General features: G+C 42.6%; 1 protein-coding gene across 1 annotated transcript in view; it reads right to left on the bottom strand.

Annotated features, from left to right (window-relative positions):
• The window catches only part of BMPER (BMP binding endothelial regulator), a 292,909-nt gene that overhangs the window by 69,555 nt on the left and 210,452 nt on the right, over positions 1–12,902 (bottom strand). Inside the window, exons 16-17 of the mRNA XM_060195832.1 lie at positions 10,537–10,866; positions 1,665–2,001 (exon numbers count right to left, since the gene is read on the bottom strand). Of these exons, the coding sequence (XP_060051815.1) occupies positions 1,665–2,001; positions 10,537–10,866 (667 nt within the window). The remainder of the gene's footprint in view (positions 1–1,664; positions 2,002–10,536; positions 10,867–12,902) is intronic.

Below are 12,902 nucleotides of genomic sequence, written 5' to 3'. Positions count from 1 at the left end.
AACCCAGAGATTTAAATTACAACAGGAAAAATGGCCTAAGAGAACTGAACATATGAGTGGGAGCCAAATGCTCTGGCAGCTGTAACCATGTTTGGGGATTTGTGATGACAAGGATGGTCCTATTTCCAGCCCCCTTTGAGATGGCTTTATAGAACTTTATCTTTTATGTCCAAAGATCAAATAAGGAAAGATCACATTTAATGAGAACTATGGGAGAATAAACTGGTGGTAATTAAAGACTAAAAATACTTCTTTGTGGCTTTAGACCACAGGAGTTCTCTCATTTTAAGAGGCACAGGCAAATCACTTAAACAAGGTTTTTGGACTATATTCATCTCATATTTCCACCCACACCCATGATGGTTAAAGTTATAGACAGTCATAGCTCTTGAACCCATGGAATTGTGTATGTAGTAAATGGAAGTATAACCAGACCAAACTCATGAACTCACAAATGTCAGCTTACAGAAGTCACTACCAAGTCTCCTATATAACCAGTTGCTCTGTGTGAAAGAGGTTTAGTTGGAGATATAAAAGCTTATGGAGAAAAAAATGATAATAAACAAAAGCTTATGGAGTTCTTATCCTTAAGAAGGGGCAATTTCTCTACTAACCACACGGCAGGTTTCTTCTCTCCCCTGACTCTGCACTCAAGTCTCATCATCGGTTAAGACCCAAAGAATTCTCACTTGGTGTCTATGTTTTCCTAGAGCATGGGGATTTGTTTGGGATGATTTATGAAGCAGACATAAACTCACCATCAAATCTAGTAGAGCTGAGTTTTTTCCCCCCAAACACTCAAAGGCAGTCAGAGTGATTTCAAATGCCCATCTCTATCCTATGCTACTATGGTTCAGGCTGACGTCTGGGACTCGCTTCTTCATCTTGGAATTAAGATTGTATTTAGAAAACTTCTTGGGTATCACAATCTTCTGACTAAGACTGTGCTACACTGTTGAGGAAAATTTAGACAAGATAGTGAATAACTTCAGGCTTAGTGTATAACTCAAAACCTAAAGGACTCTGTGCCCAACGAGTATTCTGCAATTCCTCAAACATGGATCAGATCGAGAAGACAAAGTCCCAGTGAAGGCAAAGGCCCCCAGACAAGTCTTGCTCCCTGAGATGGGGAGGGATCACAGTAGTTGGCGCAGCACGGCAGTCATTTAAATACTGGGATTAGATCTGGAATCTTAAGGACCAAATTACCACTGACTTCTTCTAGCCCAGTTGTTTGTCCTGCTTCCTGCTTTTGGAATTTGGAATTTTGATGTATTATAAGACATGTGAATGAAAGCACTCAGGGCCTAAATGTGAGGCGTTAACTATTTGCTCTTCCTTCTGTAGGAATACACATCAGTGAAGTCACCAGTGGGCTCTTTAAGACAAAATCCTTGTGTTTTTAAATGATCATTAATATCCTTTGTCACTGGCCAACATGACAGCACACAAAAACAGATTTGCCTATAGAAAATCAACCTAAAATACTACACAGACTTTCTTTGTTTGGGACATTATCTAGGACTGACTAGTTGTTGAACAGAAAGGAGGTCTGTCTACCTGAGCTTTAGAGGCCCTTCTTTTATACCCCCAAGAGATCTGATATACTCTAAGGCCAAGTACGCTACAGACCAGTAACCCCAACCTGAAAACACTGTACTTACTGGTAGAAAGTGGCATAGTCCACAGTTGAGTGACAGGTCTGAAATTCCCAGGATTTGAGTTTTTGGCATTCACGGTGGGCTCGAAGCTTCACTTTCACTGTCCCTTGACATAGCTCAGGCACTGGTTTTCTTTGGGGTCTGTTGCAGAACTCATTGGACTCCACCCTCCAGGACTCAGCAAAGTCATCTACATCAAATTTGAAGTTTCCGTCTCCGCCAATTAAGTCGTCACGCTTATGTCCATTGTAGTTCCCACAAAGACCGCAGAGTCTGCCCTTGAGATGGGGAGCAGCCATGACTTCCACAAAACTGTCTCCATCCCAAGATATTTCTAAACCTAGAGGGAAAGGGAAGGAAATGGACGTCAACTACTATGGAATCTGCAAGCAAACCCCAAATGTATACAGTAAGAAACCTGGGGCTGGCCATAACTGTCATGGAAAAAGGCTTTCAGGAGGCCACAAAGGCTCTACATCCAATCCCCCCACAAGCCAGAGCTCAGTGGTGCTCCAATGAAACAGCCAGCCAGAACACAAACCAAATAACAGTACAACAAACGGCATATCTACGACTATGCTCCGGTAAGAAGCTAGCAGGGCCTGTCCAAATTCTCAGTCATTTTTTATGCTCACAGTATTAAATGTGGATGTCGATTACTTTAACTATTGGTTGCTTAGATCTTTAAAACTATAAAAAGTTTAACTTTAAAATGTTTGTACCTTAAAAATGTTTGACTTATGTCTACTATTGATCATTGTACTCAAAGATTTATATTTTTCCATTTACAAGAGTAAGTAATTGTATAGTTCCAAATCATGTTTTAATTTACTCAATAACTATTATAATGTAGAAACAAAATGTGACAATGATAATAGATTTCACATAATTTTTCCTTTATAAAAATCCCCCAGGTGGTATAAAATGGCAAGGAAAAATTGCTCCATCATTTATTATCTGAGAGTAACAAAGCAAAAAATAAATAGTTCTTGAATAAAAAAGAACCATAGTCACATAAATGAAAATGTTTCTTTCTTATTTACTGCTAATCCTGAGGCATGCACAACTGCTTAATCAATGTTTCCTGGAGCTGAGTGGTTGTGAAACTCTTCTAACGTTGGTGTTCCTAGGCTGAGACCTCACTGGGCGAACCATAGACTTCCACTTTGAGGAGGCCCTGAGGGCTACCAGGCCATGGGCTAACATTCCTCATTTTCTGGAGAGAACTCACAGGATGCTACTAACTTGTTCATGTAGGAAGTGATTTTCACTTCAGAATATAGATGACATGTATGTCTTTCTCAGCTTATTGAACTCACTGCCTGAAACATCGGAAAATGTTCTGAGAAGCTTCATAGCTTTCCTCCAACCTGCCACAGGGCCCAAGGTTTCAGCTGTCACACTAGCCAGTGACCTGACTGAATGGCATAATTCTTGTGGCCCATGAAGGATAACTGGTCTACACTGTCACAGAGCCCAGATCAGTTTGACTAATGGTGAAAATGACATTCTCACATTCATTCTTCTACTGTGACTATACTGTCCATAAGAAAGGAACTAATGAAAGGTCTCTGTTGAAAAGGTTCAATCAAAAGGAAATTCCAAACTCTTTTAGTCAGTTTTGCTTTACGTCTTTAGTGTGTATTAGAAACCTTATCTTATTGTCCCTTCGCCTCCCCTTCCCCTTCCCTTGCTTTCTTTTCATGTCCCAGAGCACTGCTCAGCTCTGGTTTATAGTGGTGTGGGGAATTGAACCTGGGACTTTGGAGCCTCAGGCATAAGAATCTCTTTGCATAACCATGATGCTACCTACCCCTGCCCTGTTTTTCTTTTTCTTATTGTTCTTCCACACACGCATGTGCATGCACACACACACACACACACACACACACACACACACACACACAGAGTGAAGGTGAATAAACAAACTAGATGTCAGTTCTGTGACATGAACACCAAGAGAACATCTATCCCAGCTAAGTGTGTATGTCTGCTCTGGGACTTCTCCCTACCTAGTGTCACTTTCTCCTAAGAGTAGTTAAACTCACAGAGAAAGATCCCTTTTTAAGAGAAAAGGGTTAGGAGAGTGTGGTTTACAGATACCTACCACAGGGAGATGAGAGACTGTATAAATGTCACACCAGCTGTCTTTCCCTCCAACAGAATGATGTTTAAAAAGAAAACAAAGTTTCTTTGGGAGATGAGAATTTGGCGGTTGGGGAAGACTGCTGATACCTACTTTGGGAATATGTGAAGTTGTATGTTTGCAACAATAACTATCTTGTATGTCAACATTTCCTCAATAAAGTGATTTGAGTGGGGAAGAAAATATAAAGTCGGCCCATATTGTATTTGTGTGTGTTTTAATATTATCCTCTTGATTTTCTAGCAAGATCTAGTCTATGCTTAGTCTTTGGTAACAGTGCTATGACTCTTCTTTTAAAAGGCTCTACTGCTGTTTTTGACTTATTAAGCTTGGACTGATGAACAAATGTTCACAAAAGACTCATAAATTGAGAGGTAGAGGTAAGGTGATAACTAGAGATAAAATGGGACAAGATAAGCAAGAATGGATCTGGTCTGGGTATACAACTGGCATAATGTAACATCAGAATGATGTAAGATCCATAAGAGGTACTCAGAAGGAAGATTCTGAAGTCAATATTCCCCAAGTATGGCTGTGGTGCAAGAGACATGCATCACAGCATTCCTGTGATCAGAAGAGACAGTTTTCACAAGAAAGAGCTGCAGATATTGTTCAGGGAGAGTGACTCTACTAGTGGTCTAGAACTGGATGTCTCAAGCAATCAACAGAAAGCCTCATGTAGATAGAAATCAGTGTCTGGCAAATTAAACAAAGAAATCATTTTTAGTTCAAAGCCAGCCTTACAAAAGGGTTCTTGGTGGGGAGAAGGAAGTGATTTCAAAAAATTAATTAAATAAGTTGTATAAAAAGCAGGGAAACAGACATAAGGGTCTCTCTTGACATTAACTTTTATATAAAAACTTTTAATATTATCTTTATTTTTCTATTGGATAGAGATAGCCAGAAATCAAGAGGGAATGGGAAGAGAGAGAGAGAGAGAGACCTGCAACACTGCTTCACCACTAGCAAAGCTTTCCCCCTGCAGGTGAGTACCAGGGGCTCGAACCCAAGCCCTTGTGCACTGCAATGTGTGCACGCAATCAAGTGCGCCTCCACTGGCCCCTCTCCTGCGATTAATTTGGTGATGAGAAGACGGTAAAGGAAGCAGGTGATCAGAGAAAAGACACATTGACAGAATACCAGTGTGTCTGGTTGACCTCCATGTAAATTACTTCTCTGACAACCACAACTTTCATCTAAAATAATTCCTATTTCTTCATATACTATGATCTGAAATACTACCTGGCACATAGTAGGTACGCAACAAAACAATGGCTCGCCCTGGAAATTGATATATTGATCTGGGAAGCTAAAGAAATTGTGAACATCATGCTAGTTAAGACACTAAAATAGCAATTTTGAAAAGTACAAGTGAAGTGTTCATATGATTTTTAATATGTTCTCTAAGGTATGGAAGAAACTTGACCTCATAAGACTGTAGCCAGGAAGCTGCCCGGCAAAAGAAATGAGGGGGAGAAAAATCAATTTCACATAACATTCAACTCTGAGAGCATAATTCCAGAGACTTTCCATGTTGCAAAATTTTCCAAACTAAAAATGTCTTTCCTAGACAGCAAGCAAATACCATTGTTCCAAATGCCAAGATGATTGAGAATTTATATCCAGAACAGCTTCAGCAGAATGACCAAAAATAATCATTCAGTAAAATGAAGACTTTGAACAACTCATTTCGTGGGAATTCAATTCTCCGTGAACAAGCCAATCCTTGTACTCTTTCTTCGCTATAGGCTGGTTCAAACCTGCTTCAGAAGATGTAGAAACATGGTATTTTTAACAGAACCTTCTCAAATCTGACATCTCATTCATAAAAGATGGCGTTCAAAATCAGAGATTAATTTGCAATCCTTTCTCTCCTCCTCTTCATCTTCTTTCATTTGTATTCCATTCTCCTTTCTCCTTCTCCTTCTTTGCCATCTCCTCCTCATCTTCCTCCTCCTTCCCTTCCCTCTCCTCCTCCTCCTTCTTCCTTTTCTTCTTCTTTTTCTTCCTCCTCCTCTTCTTCCTTTTTCTCCTTCCTTTTCTCCTCCTCTTCCTCCTTCTTCTTCTTTTCATTGCTATTATCAACTTAATAGGATTTTCCATGGACTAATGCTGGGCTTCATATTGTGGAGAGATGGCTTATTTGAATTTCAGATTCCTTTATTTATTATGTATCATACACATATGTGTTTGCCTGATATTTTTAACCCTCTACATGAATAAAATAAAATCCATGAAAAGTACATTACAGTAGTGACAGGGGAAAGAAAAGTTAATAAGTTGTAATTGAAGGAATTTCTCTTCCAAAAGACACTTTAAATAAGCATCTTTTAAAATGAAAACATCCTGGATGTGCTTGAGGAGATGGGGTCCATCCCTTCTGCAGCTGGGATGAGTTTCTCAATTCTCTGCATGGGAAATGGGGGAGAAATCACTGGCAGAGCCGGCCTCAGCTAAAGCTGAAGCATATGTGCAGTCTGGGGATGTGAGTGGCTGCCACATTCCTTCCACTGTGGGAAGGGCCTTGCAGTTCTCCCCTCTCAGCAGCACATGTCTCCTCCACTTGTTCTCCTCCACACCTTCCCATGTGTGACCAGGCTCCAAACCACTCCGTCTTTCTAAATGGGGAGAGGAGGTGTTCACTCGCTTGGTGATGGCCTTTGATCGGTTCGGATGCCCTTGCTGGTAGTGTGTGCCCTGGGGTTTATCTTCTTGCTGTCCTTAGCTGATGTTTACTTAAAAGAGAAAGGAAGTGCAAAACCCACAGCCCTACACAGTGGCACATACAAAGGGATGGTTTGGAGCCAGGCAGGGGTGCACCTGGCTAAGGACACACATCACAGTGCACAAGGACCCGGGTTCAACCCCCTGGTCCCCACCTGCAGGGAAAAAACTTCATGAGTGCTGAAGTAGGACTGCAGATATCTCTCTGTCTCTCTCCCTCTTTATTTCCCAAGTCCCCTCTTGACTTCTCTCTGTCTCTATCCAATAGTAAATAAATAAAATATTTAAAAAGAAAAAACAGAGGGATGATTTTCCAGTTCATATGTTATATCAAAGGAAAAGAATGACACTCTCAAAATAAAATCACATAAAAGTAAAAAGTTACACTGTGTTTTTCAGGTAGATCTGACTTAAATAGAGTCGGTAAAGTGGAAAGACTGCATAAAAAAATACTTCTGAATTATTTGCAAAGTACCAAGAAATGAGATCGAAACGCTATGGGAGCAGAGAGTTCTTTTCTTAAGCTTCTTGCTCCGTGCCCTCCACACAGCCCTACTACCTCTAGGTAAGTCACGAGCGCCTGGCTGCACCGACACCACATGAGCACCTGCGTGCCTCTGCCAGAATGTTCCATCACCAAGTGTGGAGCCCAGAATCCACAAGTGTGAAGAATCATGCCCTCACCATCGTTCGTTCATCCTCCAGCTGCTGGCTCGATTCAATCTGCTAGTTTGAAGTGAGTATCCTTTGATCTTATGAGCTTATGAAATAGTGAAAAAAAAAATCTATGGAAGATGAACACTCAAAGGATATACTGTGATAGTTTCAATAGACAATCAATAGGCAATAAAAAGGAAATCCCCCTAAGGGGTACTGCACACTGAGATGGGTAGAGCAGAGTGGAAAACACTATTATCTGGAGATGAAATCGTTCCATTCGAAGGATAATCTCAAAGTGAGTTTAGTGCCCAGAGGGATCCAATTCTTCCCCAGGAAGCAGAATGCGTTGCCATTTCTATGCTCCAGGAAACGGTTCAGTTGGGTATTAAGAGCACCCCATAAATTACTTGCATTGTAGTAAAGAGATGGAAAAATAAAAGGCGCTGTAAAAACCAAGTTCAAGGCCTATAGGAGTTACGTCGACTAATATAATTTCCATGTTTATGACCTATTATTATTCTCTTAGCAGCCACAAGCTCTTGCTCAGTTTCACCATGTGGACTTCTTACAAAGACTACACTTATTCCATAAGGTGTTGCCAGCTGGGAGTGAACAGTATGGAACCTCCTACAATGTTAGAAACCTTCAAGCATTCAGGATCCCTTTGAGAACTCAGGGTGGTTGACTAATCATTTCCATATCAGAAGGCTCCATTGTGTTCAGCTGGCTCGCAAACAGATAGGCAGGGCACTTCTAATTAGTGCTGTGTTAGGAACGGGTCATCTTGAGCACATTGCATAGGAGGTGCAAACTGGTTGATGCTTCCTGTCCAGGAATGAGTGGAGGCCTGCACCAGCAGACTGGCATGTCTCTTGACAGGACAACAGTTGTCTGAGTTTTCTCATCTTGAGCTGAGTGTTTAGAGCTCTGCACAGCTGTCCCTTTCAAGGTGAAGAATATGAATCTTTCCCCTTTATGGAACATGCCAATACGTCAGCAGTTAGCATTCTCTCACTCAAACTGCGTTATATTCTGTAAGTTCTTTGAACTTCCTGGATCCTTGCCTTGCTTCAGCTAAGCTGGCGTTCCATTGGCACAAATCAATTTATCAAAGACATTTTGTCTACAGATGAAAGTTAAAAAGCTGAAGGTACAGTAGAGAACAGCCTCTCTAGTGCATGAAATGGAGCTGTTCTTTCCAGCGTTTCCCTTCTACAGTCATGGTGCTTTTGCTTATTAAACTGCTGTACATGCAAAAAAGCAATATACACACTAATTTCCTTTTAAAAGTTTTTGTTATCTTTATTTATTTATTGGATAGAGACAGCCAGAATTCAAGAGGGAAGTGGAAGATAAAGAGGGAGAGGAACAGAGAGACACCTGCAGCAACTGCATCAACACTCCTGAAGCTTTCCTCCTGCAGGTGGGGACCAGGGCTTTGAACCTGGGTCCTGGCACACTGTTAACATGTGCACTCAAGCAGATGCACCACCACCCAGCCCCTGTTATACTTATTTCCTCAAGTATCCTGCTTAAAGAAACAGCGTATAGCAGGGCAGCACGTGCCCAATGGTGAACGTCACGTATTAACGAAAGGCAGTGTAGACAGAATGTATGTGGTGTAATAGGATGCACAAAAAATGTTGAAGCCTTTCTCTGGGGCGGACTATGAGGAGCTGGATTCTTTTTCTGTTCCTTAATTTGGCATCACTTTCCTTTCCTCTTTTGTAAATATTGATTTGTTTATTTATTATTGCATAGAGACAGACAGAAACTAAGATGGAAGAGGGAGACAGAGAGGGAGAGAGACATCTGCAGCCCTGTTTCACCACTCATGAAGCTTTCCCCTGCAGGTGGGGACCAGGCATGAGCCTGGGTCCTTGTGCGCTGTGATGTGTGCACCTGACTAGGGGCACCATCGGCTTCTCCTTCTTAGATGCACCTCACAGACAAGAATATGAATCTCTTTAAAACCCTAGGAGTAACCCTGCGAAGGACAGAGCCTGGTGGGCTTTAGGTTTGTGGCACACCGAGAAAGAGCCTTAGTGGCCAGCACCATGTGCCCAGCACAGACGAGAGGGTTTCACCCTAAGTGTCCTCTAGTAAGAGCCAAAGATTCCAGCTCTGTGAGCATCCTTCTCTGGGCCAAGAATGGACAGGGCTTCTGTCCACAGTCTGTCATCCATGATTCCATCAGCACACCCGCACACATTTTCAGTTTACTTTTGAGGATTCCCCCTTTCATGGCTAGATGCTTACAGGATCACCAACGCTCCTTCTCACAGCTGTGAAACAGCACGTAACTGGCTGGGCTGGGAGAGTCACTGCCAGTTCCCAACAGGAATGAATGACCTTAAATCCAACAAAATCTGGACTAGGCTGTTGTGTTACAGCAAGACCAAGAAGGTGGGGGTGCTGGGGAAGGGGGTTGAGAGGGATTGGGATTGTGTACCCATGCACAGTGGTGCTGGGTACGTGAACAAGTGATGGGGTGACTGCACGACACCAGTCATGGAAGGAGAAACCGTCCCCATGTCAAGACAGCCGTCTTGTAAATATTGTTCCTCCAATAAATCATAATAAAATAGAAAATTAAAACTTAAACATTGTTTAAAATAGCAATGAAATATGACAGGTTAAACACACATGGTGCAAAGCTCAAGGACCGGCGTAAGGATCCCAGTTCGAGTTCCCAGCTCCCCACCTGCAGGCGGTGAAGCAGCAGGTCTGCAGGTGTCTGTCTTTCTCTCCCCCTCTCTATCTTCCCCATCTCTCCGTTTCCTTCTGTCTTATCCAACAACAATGACATTGATGGCAACAATAACAACAATAACAACAAGAGCAACAAAATGGGAAAAATGGCCTCCAGGAGCAGTGAATTCATCTTGCAGGCACCAAGCCCAGCAATAACCCTGGGGGCAAAATTAAAAACTAAAAAAAAAAAAAAAAGCACTGTGGCTGGGGGGAGAAAATTATGCAAAAAAAATTCATGTCTGATGCTCTGAAGTCCCAAGTTCAGTCCCCAGCACCATCATAACCAAGAGCCGGTCAGTGTTCTGTTCTGTTCTCTCTCTCTCTCTCTCTCTTTCATAAAGCATTTCACAACATTTTAATGAGTATCAGTATAATGCAGACTAGCATCCAGCTGAAAGGCTCGCTGGTACAAGAAATTTTCCAACTAGCTGCTGGAGTCCCTGAACTCTTCCTTCAGAACCCGAGCGAGTGACAGGAGACAGAGCAACACGCGGAGCAGGTGTCTGTCTGTCTGCCCCTGGAGGAGGCGGCGGAGGAGGCTGAGAGGGCCTCTGCGTGGAGCTGCTGTGCTGGCGGGAAGCAGAAGCCTACCTGCGTGGGTCGTCACTTTCAGCAGGTAGCCGTCCAGATCTACGTGGAACTGTGGCGTCTGGCAGGGCAGCGCGATCCGGGAGCCATTCCAGCGCACCGCCAGGTGTTGCTGGAGGCTGACGGTGCTGCCACCCAGCACCAGGTCCACGGACTTGGTCCAGGAGAAGGAGCGGGTCCTTCGAGCATCGTTCTTCACCAGCACCTGAAAGGGCGAGGCAGGGGAGGAGCAGTCTTTTGTCAAAACGTACTGACATGTCCCCTGAAAGTTAAATGTCCGTCCGTCAAATGTGTTGTAGTGAGGATCTCCGAATACCGTGCAAACGCCGGGCTCTGCAGATGAGTGAGAGACAAAACAGGGTCAGGAACCGAGGGAAGGACTCAAAGAGAGAGCAGAGGTCCCTGCGATAAACCGGGAGGGGGCACCCACCAGGAAAGGGGTGGCCTTAGCAAAGAAGGAAGAAGGTGGGGAGGGGTGCCGGCAGAGGTGCGCCTGGTTAAGCACACACATTAGAGTGAGCAAGGACCCAGGTTCAACTCCCCAGTCCCAACCTGCAGGGGGAAATCTTCACGAGTGGTGAGGCAGGGCTGTAGGTGTCTCTCTGTCTCTTTATCTTCCCTCCCTCTCAATTTCTCTCTGTCTCTATCCAATAATAAGTAAATGAAATATTAAATTAGAAAGAAATAAGAAACACAACATATATTTTTTTGGGGAGTAAATTGTTAGAAAAACTATTTATCAGTGGTTCTTTCGCACTTAAAATTATCTTCTGACACCTCTCCCCTTTTAAGACATCTGTATCTTGGTGCATTAATATGCTTCCATGGTTTGCATATAGGAATAGAATGATTTTTTAAATAGAACTGACTTGGCTTTGCAAACCTACATTAATAATGAAAAAATAAAAGTGGGCAAGATAGCTCATGGGAAAGCTGCATTGTCATGCACACGATGCAGGGTCAGGCCCCACCTCCACCACACTGGAAGGATTTTCTATGCTGTGAAATCTTTCGCTCTCTCCCTCTTCCTCTTTATGGCTGAGAAAAGTTGACTTGGAGCAGTGAAGCCCCAGAAAAGACAATCAGTCAATCATCAATGACAGCCACCATGAAGTGTTAAGTGTCATGTATTGGACACAAGGTATTAAAAACATAGCAAAGCAACACACACATATCAAGAAAAATGTAATCAGCACTGTGTATTTACCAAGGACAAATCACTCAAATTGCCAAAAGACACATATTTAATGCAACTGGGGACAAAATTACTGGAAACATTAATGGACATTACGGGGGCCCCCAGAAACAGAGAATTCAAATCTTATGATCTGTGTATCAAAATAGAAAATTGTATAAAATAGTATTAATTCCATAAGTAAGTAAACCGATTCATTCCTATGAATTAATCACTTCAAATACTATTAATTTGAAGTTATGAGACCCAGGCAAAGTTTTATTACTGGGGACACTTCAAAATGTTTACAGAAATTCTGTGTAGTTTCTAATAGAAATTCCCAGCTGTATTACACAAATGTATTTTTTTTTGCTTTTTATTTAATTGGGGGATTAATGGTTTACGGGTGAGAGTAAATACAGTTCTTTGTACTTACGTAACGGTTGTTTTCCACATAACACTCTAACCCTCACCTAGGTCCTCCTCTGCCATCATGTTCCAGGACCCGAACCCTCCCACCCCCCAGAGTTTTTTACTTTGGTGCAGTACACCAAACCCATGTTCTGCTTTGTGTTTTCCTTTGCTCTTATTTTCAACTTCTGTCTATGAGTAGGATCATTTCATATTCATCCTTTTTCTGCCTGATTTCACTTCACATGATTCCTTCGAGCTCCACCCAAGATGAGGTGAAGAAGATGAATTCACCATTTTTATAGCTGCATAGTATTCCCTTGTGCATACAGACCACAAATTACTCAACTACTCATCTGTGGTTGAGCACCTGGGTAGCTTCCAGGTTTTGGCTATTACAAATTGTGCTGCTATTGAAAATAGGTATAAAGAGATCTTTTTGGATGGGTGTGTTTGGTTCCTTAGGATATATCCCCCGGAGAGGAATTGCAGGGTCCTAGGGTAGGTCCATTTCTAGCCGTGTGAGAGTTCTCCAGACTGCTCTCCAGAGGCGCTGGGCCCTTTACATTCCCACCAGCAGTGCAGAAAGAGGAACCCTGTATTACTTACAGTGAGAAAAATGTATGTTACGGGACATGGACGTAATTGGCACATGGCTGACATCAGGCTGGTGACAGACTCACATAAACTCAGAAGGAATCGTGGGGGTAAGAGACTATTAAGCCGGCATCTGGTGGTAGTCTGCCCTTTTAGTTCTTCTCCTTCCTGCTCACCCTTCGACTGC

The sequence above is a fragment of the Erinaceus europaeus genome, chromosome 8 (assembly GCF_950295315.1).
Source record: "Erinaceus europaeus chromosome 8, mEriEur2.1, whole genome shotgun sequence".
Taxonomy (NCBI): domain Eukaryota; kingdom Metazoa; phylum Chordata; class Mammalia; order Eulipotyphla; family Erinaceidae; genus Erinaceus; species Erinaceus europaeus.
This window is presented reverse-complemented; position numbering and strand designations above follow the sequence as displayed.